Source organism: Vicia villosa, linkage group LG4 (assembly GCF_029867415.1).
Source record: "Vicia villosa cultivar HV-30 ecotype Madison, WI linkage group LG4, Vvil1.0, whole genome shotgun sequence".
In the NCBI taxonomy this organism is placed as follows: Eukaryota; Viridiplantae; Streptophyta; class Magnoliopsida; order Fabales; family Fabaceae; genus Vicia; species Vicia villosa.
This window is the reverse complement of record NC_081183.1, coordinates 89426529-89440346: the sequence shown is the minus strand read 5'-3', so window position 1 is coordinate 89440346 and position 13818 is coordinate 89426529. Positions and strand designations below refer to the sequence as shown.

The following is a 13818-nucleotide window of genomic DNA, read 5'->3' as shown; positions in this document are numbered from 1 at the left end:
TCTGAACAATGTTCTTCTCGTAAAAGGACTGGCTGTGAATCTAATTAGCATCAGTCAACTATGTGACCAAGGCTTCAATGTCAGGTTCACCAAGAAGGAATGTATCGTCACAAATGAAGAACGCAAGGAAGTCATGAAGGGATCCAGGTCTAAAGAAAACTGTTACTTATGGGAGCCTAGAATCTCGAATTGCTCCTCTAAACCCTCTATGACCAAAGAGAGAGATTGAGGACAATCATCAAAAAAGATCAGTCAAAACAGTGATAAAAAATGTTGTTGAAGATATGGATGAATTTGATAAAGAGACATTTGCCAGCAAATTCACGGCTAGTGAACTTGCTACTATTCTCTCCGAAACCTATCTAAGGAATGAGAGACTATATGCAAGAATGTTGGAGGATAGAAATACCTACACTCTCCTTCAAGAGGAAAACGTAAGCCTCCGGTCAAACATTGAGGCTCTGGAAAGAAAGTTGTTGAACACATCTCATAACAGAAATGTAGAAGTAAGAAATTAGACTTACTTGATGGAGCAGATAATGCCTAATCAAAAGATTCAACATAAGAAAACATCAAGAAAGGAGCACATACCCCTCATATAAGAGATGCTATCAATGTGGCATAACAAATCACTTGAAGTCCACATGTCCTGAAGCACATGCCCTTACCAGAAGGATGGTCTATCATCAACGAAATTCTTCTAAAGCAGAGCCATATCATCTCGAGCTGAGTGATGAGATTGAGTATTCAAGTTCAATTTCAAATACAAAGACCTCTGGAGGAAAAATAAAAAGTGTGAAGAGAAGAAGACCATAACAAGCATCTAGAACTTGGAACGAAAGGATGGCTAAAAAGGGATACAGGGAAGATGAGATAGTCAAAATCTTCTTTGTGAAGAATGAAGGTGAAAAACCCATGAGTACTCGGATACGTGTGGAAGGTAAAATAATTAGTGAAATGTTTGTAAAACAAATGTTGTCTGATTATAATATCACTCGGGATGCCATGACATTACACTGTGACAATATGAGTGATACTAATATGTCAAAGAATCCTACTCAACTCATCAGAACCAATCATATGGATACTATACACCATCTCCTAAGGAACCTTGTGAATAACAAAGTTGCTACTCTGAAGCATGGAACCACTGAACTACAAATTGCAGACATCCTTTCTAAAGCTCTAAATGCTATTCAATTTGACATCTTGAAAAGAAAATTGGATATTTACTCTTATGAGGAATTATAGCAATTACAGTTTCTTGGGAACTACTTTTTGAAGAAGAAAAATAATTCGGATTTTATGATTGGTCAAAATTTAAATTTCCCCCTCATAGTACAATCTTTTCCTCTATACTTCCCAACTCACTACCACACCTACTTGTTTGGTCTCTTGCACTTTTCTCATTGTAAGAACAAGCATACACTCACAAATGAGTTTTTGATTCATGGCAAACATCACAAGCAACCAAATACAAAAGCATAAATGAATGACTCAAGACAATGGAAGATTATGAAGCTCAAATAACTCAGAAAATGGTATTGCATCTGTTAGGTCGACCAAGCAAAGCCCTAGGTCGACTCAAAACCAGAGCAAACTCAGCAAAACTGACAAGGTCACTGTTAGGTCGACCTACCCACACTCCCAGGTCGACCTAAACTGAAGGGATTTACACATGTCACTGTTAGGTCGACCTACCCACACTCCTAGGTCGACCTAAACTGAAGAAAAGTCACAAAAATGCATTTCAACTGACTTTAGGTCGACCTAAACCTTCAACAGGTCGACCTAACTGGAAACAACTGACTTTAGGTCGACCTAAACCTTCAACAGGTCAACCTAACTGACTTTAGGTCGACCTAAACCTTCAGCAGGTCAACCTAACAGATTTTAGGCCAACCTAACAGGTCAACCTAACTGGGACAATTTCAACTCTGCTTCTGTTAGGTCGACCTAAGCACTAAAGTAGGTCAACCTATTTGCTGAAAACTTCCCAAATTATGTGTTTTCTCTGCTCCAACATACCAGCAACTATATATATATATCATTCCATGTTAATTATTCATCAACACCAACGACTGGAAGATACACAAAGGCTTCTCATCTTCGTTCTTCGTCATCTCCAACACAATTACACATAATCATTCTTGCGTTGAGGGTTAGTGATCGAGTTCGATAACGTCCATGGAACGGAATTGAAGATTCCTAGTGGGTGAAGATTTGTGGGGTTTTTGGTGAATAAAATCCGAGGGTTTTGTCCTCCAAGATAGGTGTTTCTTGGGGGTTTTTATCAAGAGGTTTCATCGAGGATCCATCTGAGTGTGAAGATTGAAGAACAAGGGTTCAAGGCAATTCAAGACACTGCAGAAAAGGAATCGAGTGAAGCTCTTGGATCACCTTGATCTGACTCAAGATTAAGGGGGAAGAAGATTCAAAGGATCGACAAATTCGGTTTATTGTTTATCGCTTTGTTTTTTTCTTTGTATAAACTGCTTTCAATATTAATGGAAGATTTCCCAATTTCAATTTGGAATTGGGGGCAGACGTAGTCGTAGCGAGGACGATCGACGAACTGCCTGAACAAATATCGTGTTCTTGTCGCTTTTATCTTTTCATTTACGTTCTGTTCATATTTGGTCATAATTGCAAAATTGATTAACGATTCAAGTGTTAAAATTGTGATTTAAGATTCTGCATAAACATCACAATTCACCACATCTTGAATCATTATCAATTTGAACATTATCACCAAGTGTTTGTCTTTTTGCTTATTCCACTATTACTGCATTGCAAACCAAAGTTTGTCAATTTAGACGTTAATTGATTTTCAGCTGTGAAACGTATTGATTCGATAACATATCACTTCATCGTTAATCTCAATTATCTTGTGGTTTTGTCACATATACGACCCTTGCAATAACGGTCCGGAATAGACGCAAGTCGATTCAGAACCGCTTTCGCTTTAGTTCGAAATAATTCCGAAAAACTCTGTGAGATCTATTCACCCCCCCCCTCTAGATCCTCAGGCCAGCGTCTAACTAGTGGTATCAAGAGCTCTGGTTTATTCCGTGCTACGTGAAACACTTATTGGAAAGATGGCTTCCGGACCTAAAGGGGCTCACAATAGAGCTCCAGTTTTCAACGGTGAAAACTATGGCTATTGGAAGGATTGTATGTGTGTCCACATCAATGCAATTGATAGGAACATCTGGACAGCTATTGTCAATGGTCCCTTTCAGATCACCATGACAAATGCAGCTGGTGCAGTTGTTCCAAAACCAGAAAATACTTGGGATGCTGAAGATGAAAAGAGATATGGATACGATTGGAAAGCGAGAAACATTCTAATCTCAGCTCTAGGAGTTGATGAATACTATCGCGTTTCCCATTGTAGATCCGCTAAAGCTATGTGGGACACATTGCAAGTTGCCCACGAGGGAACGGATGATGTCAAACTAGCTAGAATCAATACGTTAACTCAAGAATTCGAACTCTTCCACATGGAAGATGGTGAATCCATCGAAAACATGCAGAAGAGATTCGTTCACTTGAAAAATCGTTTAAATTCTCTTGATAGACCTGTTTCCAATGCAGTTGCTACTAACAAAATCTTAAGATGTTTGAACAGGGAATGGCAACCCAAGGTTACAGCAATAAAGGAAGCAAATGATCTAAACACCTTAGACATTACCACTCTCTTTGGTAAACTAGAGGAACATGAACAACACCTTAAATGCCTTGACATGCATGAGAAAAGGGCAAAGAAAGAGAAGAACATGGAGAAAGAGGTAGAGAAGAAGTCAATAGCTCTAAAAGCTTCAAGCTCCAAGACCTCAAGACAAGAGCTAGAGGATAGTGATATTAGTCATGAGGAAGACTCCGATGATGAGGAAATGAGACTGTTTGTGCGAAGATACAACAAGTACATAAAGAAAAATAGAGCAAAACTCTCCGGAAAAAGCTTGATTAATCATAGGAAGCAATTAGACAAGTCCAAAAAAGATGATAACAATAAAAGAAAATCCAAAGGCCCTTGTTTCAATTGCGGCAAAGATGGTCATTACAAACCGGATTGTCCATATCTCAAGAAGGAGAAAGACAAGAATCAAAGCAAAAGTCACAACAATTCTAGAAGAGCCTACATAGCATGGGAAAGTGATTCCTCAAGTGAAGTCTCATCAAGCGATGAAGAAGAATCGGCAAACCTATGTCTTACGGCTCATCAACACAAGAAAAAGAAACGTGTAAGTCATCTTAAACCTGAACTTGTAGATAAGGTATCTCATGCTCAATTAAAATTAGCCTTTGAAGAACTACATAGAGATGCAATTGAAGCTTTCAAACTTTTGGCCTCAAATAAGAAAATTTTTTCGTATCTTGAATCAAAAGTTGAGAAGACCGAAAAGGACATGGAAGCTTTGAAACAATCTATGCTAGATATTCAAAAGGATAAAATTGAGGAAGATCCTACATCATGGTTTGGTTGTGAGACATGTCATATTTGGCAAAAAGAAGTAAGAGATCTAAAGGCCAAATTAGATAAGGCTCTACAACCAAAAGTGACTTTTGCGGTTGATCCAAATAAGTTCAAAAGATCGTATACTCCTTTATATAGTAAATACACTTTTGTACCAAAAGTATCAACTAGCAAAATAGCATACTCTCATCATATTACTTGTCACTATTGTTGCAAAAAGGGACATACCATTGAAAAATGCAAATTTAGGAGGATTTTAGTTCCTAAAGGAGTATTTCAATGGTTGCCTAAGTGCAACAATTTCTGTACTCACCACCTAGGACCCAATGAAGATTGGGGACCTTCCACTCTAAATTAATTTTGCAGGAAAAGTGTCTTGACATTGCCGAAAGGTTGTGGTTCCTTGATAGCGGATGTTCAAGACACATGACGGGAGACATATCACTCTTTGTTGAGTTCCACGCAAAGAAAAAGGGGTATGTCACCTATGGAGACAACAATCGGGGAGCTATACTTGGTAAAGGAAGTGTAGGTAACCCATCTACCACAACAATAACTGATGTGTTACTAGTAGAAGGTCTTAAACATAATCTCCTAAGTATTAGTCAATTGTGCGACAAAGACTTCAAAGTAACTTTTACAAATTCTGGCTGCACAATAGAACATATTAAGAAAAGAGAGATCATGTTTAATGGCACATGAGTAAACCACATTTATATGCTAAAACTTGGACGAAGGCATATTTTTTTTGGTTACTCTCAATCTAGTAAGGCATATAGGCATATAGGTTCTCTCAATTTGATTACTACTTATTGTTGAAGAGTCAGTTCCTGTGTCCTTTTGATGAATCTTATGCAAAATGTGTCGAGAAAGGTATATCTTTTAATAGTGCAGGCCCATCTACTGAAGACATTTGGCAAAGATAAGGAAGACGAAAGTGAAAGTGTTGCAAAGGAAGATGCTAAGAAAGAGAAAGATGAGTCTCATGATAGTGTTGAAAAAGAAAGCATCTCAAACAATGAAGAACTTCCTAAGGCCTGGACAAATGTAAAAGATCATCCAATCGACAACATAATAGGGGACATCTCAAAGGGCGTGACAACACGCTCCAAGATAAGTAACTTTTGTCATCATTTTGCTTTTGTTTCACAAGTTGAACCGAAAAACGTGAAGGACGCATTACTTGATGAGCATTGGCTAATGGCCATGCAAGAAGAATTAAACCAATTTAAACGGAATGGTGTTTGGGACTTTGTCTCTCATCCGGGAGATCATCAAGTAATCGGTACTAGATGGGTTTTTCGTAACAAACTTGATGAAAACGGAGTTATCACTAGAAACAAAGCTAGATTAGTTGCTCAAGGTTACAATCAATAGGAAGGTATTGATTATGAAGAGACATACGCTCCTGTAGCACGTCTCGAAGCTATTCGCCTCTTACTTGCCTATGCTTGTTCAAAAGACTTCAAACTATTCCAAATGGATGTTAAAAGTGCCTTTCTAAATGGCTATATAAATGAAGAAGTCTATGTTGCTCAGCCACCCGGCTTTGAGAATTACATGTATCCAACTCATGTTTATAAGCTGAAACGTGCTCTATACGGTCTTAAACAAGCCCCTCGGGCTTGGTACGAACGTTTGAGCAAATTTCTTCTTAGCCAAGGGTACTCTAGGGGTAAAGTTGATACTACTCTCTTTATTAAAAGAAAAGATAAAGATGTACTCTTAGTCCAAGTTTATGTAGATGATATTATATTTGGGTCGACTAATGCAAAACTTGTCAAAGAATTTTCTAAGCTTATGCAGAGTGAATTTGAGATGAGTCTCATGGAGCTGCTCAAAAGATTTGAAATGAGTGAAGCGAAGGAGATTGACACATCTATGGCAACAAATACTAACCTAGACAAAGATGAGAAAGATATCAATCTTGTCCAAAGGAATCTCACTTAAAAGCTGTCAAAAGAATTCTGCGATATCTACGTGGAACTCCTACATATGGCCTATGGTATCCGAAGGGAAATGAGTGTTATTTGGTAGGATTCTCCGACTCAGATTTTGCTGGCTGCAAATCCGATAGAAAGAGCACCAGTGGAACATGTCATCTATTCTCAAATTCATTGATAAGTTGGCATAGCAAGAAACAAGTATCGGTTGCATTATCTACTGCTGAGGCAGAATATGTAGCTGCCGGAAGCTGCTGTGCGCAGATATTATGGCTCAAGCAACAACTTCTTGACTTTGGTATTAAGCTTGATCGTATACCTATCATGTGCGACAACACAAGTGCCATAAACTTGAAGAGCAAGAAGCAACTAGCTGACATCTTCACCAAACCTCTTGCAACGGAGCAGTTCTTCAACATTCATAGGGAATTAGGGATATTAGATATCTCTAATTTTGATCTAAATGCGTTTGTTTTCTTAATTTTATTCCTTTACTTTATATATATTGATTATGCTCAAGCTAACATCTCTCTCAGTATGAAGGTAGTTCATCATCAAATCAAGCATCATTCCACATTGACTAGAGGAATATACTTCATTCTACGAAATGATGACGAGATACCTACAATTGAGAAAGTGGTAACATGTTTGTTGTTCACTTCCAAAAATATCATTGATGCTATAATATGCTATCAATTAACATGTTTATAGTGACTTCTTATATGCTTCTCCACCTATCTCATTTACATGTATATGTTGTTCATCATTACTCATAACATATCATGTGTGGACATAAAAATAGTAGAATAAGCATACATCTAACATGTTTGGGCAAACGTTAGCGAGCATTGCATTAGTTCATTTCATTGCATTGCATCTCATTTCTGTCATGTTATTATGTCTTTTATTACTTGAACTTAAGCTTGGTTTGTACCTTTAAATATGTTTGGATATTATGCTTTTTTTTTTACTATTGTGTTATGTAAGACATTGTTTTGTTTAGATTATTTTGTTATTCTCTTCTACTATTCTCCTTGTTTCTTTCTTTTGATGTTATCAAAGGGGGAGATGAGTTGAGAGTACGGGGGAGCTTAGTACGGGGGAGCTTACGCATACAAGACCGGGGGAGCTTTCGTCATTTAATCAAATGTTTGCCATCATCAAAAAGGGGGAGTTTGTAAGAACAAGCATACACTCACAAATGAGTTTTTGATTCATGGCAAACATCACAAGCAACCAAATACAAAAGCATAAATGAATGACTCAAGACAATGGAAGATTATGAAGCTCAAATCACTCAGAAAATGGTATTGCATCTGTTAGGTCGACCAAGCAAAGCCCTAGGTCGACTCAAAACCAGAGCAAACTCAGCAAAACTGACAAGGTCACTGTTAGGTCGACCTACCCACACTCCCAGGTCGACCTAAACTGAAGGGATTTACACATGTCACTGTTAGGTCGACCTACCCACACTCCTAGGTCGACCTAAACTGAAGAAAAGTCACAAAAATGCATTTCAACTGACTTTAGGTCGACCTAAACCTTCAACAGGTCGACCTAACTGGAAACAACTGACTTTAGGTCGACCTAAACCTTTAACAGGTCAACCTAACTGACTTTAGGTCGACCTAAACCTTCAGCAGGTCAACCTAACAGATTTTAGGCCAACCTAACAGGTCAACCTAACTGGGACAATTTCAACTCTGCTTCTGTTAGGTCGACCTAAGCACTAAAGTAGGTCAACCTATTTGCTGAAAACTTCCCAAATTATGTGTTTTCTCTGCTCCAACATACCAGCAACTATATATATATATATATCATTCCATGTTAATTACTCATCAACACCAACGACTGAAAGATACACAAAGGCTTCTCATCTTCGTTCTTCGTCATCTCCAACACAATTACACATAATCATTCTTGCGTTGAGGGTTAGTGATCGAGTTCGATAACGTCCATGGAACGGAATTGAAGATTCCTAGTGGGTGAAGATTTGTGGGGTTTTTGGTGAATAAAATCCGAGGGTTTTGTCCTCCAAGATAGGTGTTTCTTGGGGGTTTTTATCAAGAGGTTTCATCGAGGATCCATCTGAGTGTGAAGATTGAAGAACAAGGGTTCAAGGCAATTCAAGACACTGCAGAAAAGGAGTCGAGTGAAGCTCTTGGATCACCTTGATCTGACTCAAGATTAAGGGGGAAGAAGATTCAAAGGATCGACAAATTCGGTTTATTGTTTATCGCTTTGTTTTCTTCTTTGTATAAACTGCTTTCAACATTAATGGAAGATTTCCCAATTTCAATTTGGAATTGGGGGCAGACGTAGTCGTAGCGAGGACGATCGACGAACTGCCTGAACAAATATCGTGTTCTTGTCGCTTTTATCTTTTCATTTACGTTCTGTTCATATTTGGTCATAATTGCAAAATTGATTAACGATTCAAGTGTTAAAATTGTGATTTAAGATTCTGCATAAACATCACAATTCACCACATCTTGAATCATTATCAATTTGAACATTATCACCAAGTGTTTGTCTTTTTGCTTATTCCACTATTACTGCATTGCAAACCAAAGTTTGTCAATTTAGACGTTAATTGATTTTCAGCTGTGAAACGTATTGATTCGATAACATATCACTTCATCGTTAATCTCAATTATCTTGTGGTTTTGTCACATATACGACCCTTGCAATAACGGTCCGGAATAGACGCAAGTCGATTCAGAACCGCTTTCGCTTTAGTTCGAAATAATTCCGAAAAACTCTGTGAGATCTATTCACGCCCCCTCTAGATCCTCAGGCCAGCGTCTAACTAGTGGTATCAAGAGCTCTGGTTTATTCCGTGCTACGTGAAACACTTATTGGAAAGATGGCTTCCGGACCTAAAGGGGCTCACAATAGAGCTCCAGTTTTCAACGGTGAAAACTATGGCTATTGGAAGGATTGTATGTGTGTCCACATCAATGCAATTGATAGGAACATCTGGACAGCTATTGTCAATGGTCCCTTTCAGATCACCATGACAAATGCAGCTGGTGCAGTTGTTCCAAAACCAGAAAATACTTGGGATGCTGAAGATGAAAAGAGATATGGATACGATTGGAAAGCGAGAAACATTCTAATCTCAGCTCTAGGAGTTGATGAATACTATCGCGTTTCCCATTGTAGATCCGCTAAAGCTATGTGGGACACATTGCAAGTTGCCCACGAGGGAACGGATGATGTCAAACTAGCTAGAATCAATACGCTAAAATTGTTACTCATATCTTAAATGAGAATAATGTTACATCTAGGATTCTTGTCCCTTTAAACTTTGTGCTTCCTGAGTCAAATGACATTGCGCATGTTAGTGACAATGCTGGCAACTATGTCCAAGCAAATAATGATAGGAATGCAAATGTTAATGAAGAAAATGATGCTGTGAATATGGATGTGCATGTGGATGACAATAAAAGGAATGATGGTGTAAAAGATACTGTTGGTAAGGACGGTGTTATTGTTAATAATGATCACACTGAGGTTCTTGGTGGTACTGTGTACAATGAAGAGGTACCTAGTATTGTTTCTGCTGATAAGTGTGTGAACCACACTAAAGATGGTCAAACTGAAGAAAAAGAACCAGAGAAGACTCAGGTTGATAAAGTAATCAACCTTGATGATCTCTCTGATGATGACCTGGTTGCTTCTATCAATCCAAGCATAGCCAAAAGGCTAATGAGGAGGAAAGGAAAGCAAGCTGTAGCTGAGGACTCTCAGAAGGAAAAGGCTGTGGTTTATCCCACTTCTGTTGGACCCAAAAAGCCATGGAGCAAAGTGGTGCCTAAGAAGAGAAAGGATAGAATCATTGTTGAAAATGAGTCAGATTCTGATGTTGCTATGGATGTCAATGACATTCATCCCAAGAAGAAGGTCTCTACTAGCAAGCTTGCTGCTAGTGTCCCTGAAGTACCTATTGATAATATTTCCTTTCACTATCCATCCAGTGTACTCAGATGGAAATTTGTCTATCAGAAAAGACTGGCCTTAGAGAGAGAGCTTGCTCTAAATGCTCTTGAGTATGAAGAGATTATGAACCTGATTCATGAAGCTGGACTGATGAAAACTGTGACCCAATTCACTAAGTGTTATGAAGTCCTTGTGAAGGAGTTCATTGTGAATTTACATGAAGACTGTGGCAATAAGAACACTAAGGAGTATCTGAAAGTGTTTGTCAAGGGAAAATGTGTTAATTTCTCTCCCACTATGATTAACAAATTTCTGGATAGATCCAATGAAGCTCTACTAGAGTTGGAAGTATCTGATAATCAAATGTGCAAAGTAATTACTGTTGGACAAGTGAAGACATGGCCTGTTAAAAGGAAGCTCAATGCTAGCAAACTAAGTGTAAAGTATGCTATACTTCATAGGATTGGAGCTGCCAACTGGGTGCCAACTCAACACAAGTCTACAATTTCTGCTATCCTAGGTAAATTCATCTTTGCTATTGGTACTAAGACCAAAGTTGACTATGGAACTTATATTTTTGAGCAAACTTTAAAGCATGCTGGTAGCTATAGTGTTAAAGGCCCCATTGCCTTCCCTTCCCTTATTTATGGAATCATCTTAAATCAATTTCCTAATATTCTGAATGACAAAGATTCTGTGTGCAAAAGAGCAAGTCCTTTACTCTTTGATCATAAGCTTTTTTAAGGAACACATGTTCATGATGTTGTCACAACATCAGCTGGACCATCCAAAGATAGCACAACTACGAGTAAAGCTGCTATGATTGCAATACTCGGAGAAACTTGTAAGGATCTAGAGTCCATAAAATTGGCTCTTGAAAAATTGATCAGCTCCCTTGAAACGGATGAAGGAGCTGAGTGTGCAGATACTGACGTGGAGGAACACGGTGAAGATGATGGTGGATCAGACAGTGAGATTGAGAAAGAAGCCAGTCCTGATGATGGCACTGATGAAAGTGTTGAACTCAGTAGCTCTGAGTCTGAAGACTGAAGCAGCTGTGTATGGTGATTTGTCCTAGTTTGGTGTTTTGTTTTTGTTTTTTTTAAGGATGCCTTACAGCATATTTTGCTCCACAACATTCATTTTTCCACAGCAACAATCGGACAGAACATTCATTTTTCTGCAGCAAAAACCAGATTCTACCAAGATGCGGAAGGAAATACATGTACATTACCTTAAATTCCAACTTCTTTTGCTCTTTCTAATTTTAAAAAATGGAAGAATGTTGTTTTGAAGTACAAAACTTGATTGAATATGGAAGGATGTTTTGGTAGGGTTTGAAGAAGAATTTGGTATGATCATGAATGAAGAAAACATGCAATGTGGTGTTTTATTCAATTTCCGGCTTGACAAATTCGAAAATGCACTTCTGAATTATTCGCTGAGTTGTGAAATAAACACAAGGGTAAGTCCAGAGATACACTTCTGAACTAATTTTTGACAAAATAGTGGTGTTTCACTTGCAATATATTTTGGTGTACATTATAAAGCGTCCGAATATATAGTTCCAAAATATTAAAAGACTGATTTCAAGATTTATTAAGGTGACTCTTCACCAATAAAGGTGGGAACAACAACCGTTTGATATGTATGTACAACTATGAAAAGAATTGGCTGAACAAAATAAGTATTGAGATTTTTAGTATTAAGGACTTATTTAAATGGAGACAACTATGATGAAAATTTAACCCATATTTTTCAAAAGTTAAGAATATTATTGAAGTTTTGTTTTTGAAAATAATTGTTAAAAAAATATAAACAAACAAAATTTCTCATTAAAAGAGAAATATATATATATATATATATATATATATATATATATATATATATATATATATATATATATATATATATATATATATATATATATATATATATATATATATATATATATATATATATATATATAAGATCAAATGACACCAAGGTATCAAACGTAGTAATGTGACACCTTCGATAACTTTTTATCGCATATCCTTAAAATAGAATCTACTGTTGGATTGAAAACTAACATCGTATAGATGATGTCCATAAAATTAAACATCAATCAAAAATCATTTGGCATGTTAAAGTTTTGCAAGACGTTCGTTTTTGTGCATCTCTTTGACATCTCAAATGATTTCTGATTGATATTAAATTTTAAAGACATGATCTATATCATAATAGCTTTCAATCTAATGGTGAATTTTTTTATACAGATATCTGAGAAGGAGTTATCTTAGATATCATATTACTAAATTTGACACATTTGTGTCATTTGATCTTGTCCTTATATATATTTGTGTGTGTGTCCAGTGAAATTAACTTTTGTGTCTTCTCAATAGTAGTAACAAAAATTCCTAAACAGTTTTATCTAATTTTTCCAAAATAAATTTTTTGTTTTGAATATTATTACCAGATCTTTTTGTTTATTTTAGATTATTTAGTAATAACCAGGTATTAAAAATAATTACGCAAATGACCACGCTTCGGAGAAAATTACGCAAATAACCATGTTTCAAAAATGGTTAAAGTGCATCAGCTAGGTCAGATGGTGCCTCCATTGAACTTTTTAGAGGAGGAGCCGTGTGAGATGGCGCCAATGTGCATCTGTTTTGCACTAAGCCATCTCAGATGGCGCCTAGGTGTATTTCCTATCATTTTTTTAATTTTTTTTATAAAAATTAATGACATTTTTTGAAGAAATACGACTTTGATTTCCATTGATACAAAACGATTACATAATCGGGGAAAATTTACATAAAATTTATTGGTCGCCTGGATTTTGATAACGACTAGAGCGTCCACGCCTACGTCATTGTTGCATTGTAGGACCTTCTTGTTGTGGTTGGGTTGAAGGCCCTGCGAAGTCAATGCGTTCATCGTCCATACAATGTGTCAGATCAAAATTCTTCGAAGTCTCGCTTTCAAACAACCGTTGACCCATTTACGCCCAACAGGGGGTTTGTTTACTCCCGCTGCCTATAGTGGAATTTTGCTGCTGCTGGATTCTCGTGTTAGAACAAGATTTGTTCTGATCAATTATCTTAGTTTTGATGATAACAATAATATGAATTTTGCTTAAGATAATATGGTACTCTAATCCAATGCAATTTCCCTTTCAGGAAATATATATAAAGAGTACGCATAATTCAGCGCTCAGAAGCTTTGTCTCAAGGGTTCAGCATGCAACATCAGAACATGGTCTGGCAAGACATCAGAAGATGGTCGAAGCAGAATCAGAACATGGGTCTATGGAAGCATCAGAAGAACATGAGATCAGAAGCACTGAAGCTCAGAAGATGGTATCACGCTCAGAAGCACTTCAAGGTCAGAAGATCAGAAGATGCTATGCACCAAGCTGTTTGACTCTGATGATATTCAAACGTTGTATTCACAAACATCAGATAAGAA

The 13818-nt window shown here is 37.2% G+C and overlaps 1 protein-coding gene across 1 annotated transcript; it reads left to right on the top strand.

The window, feature by feature from the left end:
* The first annotated feature begins 284 nt into the window (after positions 1-284).
* Positions 285-11415, top strand: LOC131597492 (uncharacterized). Its single transcript, XM_058870188.1, has 3 exons — positions 285-472; positions 9714-10966; positions 11111-11415. Exons 1-3 carry the CDS (start codon positions 285-287, stop codon positions 11413-11415), a joined length of 1746 nt encoding a protein of 581 aa, XP_058726171.1.
* Positions 11416-13818: the final 2403 nt, after the last annotated feature.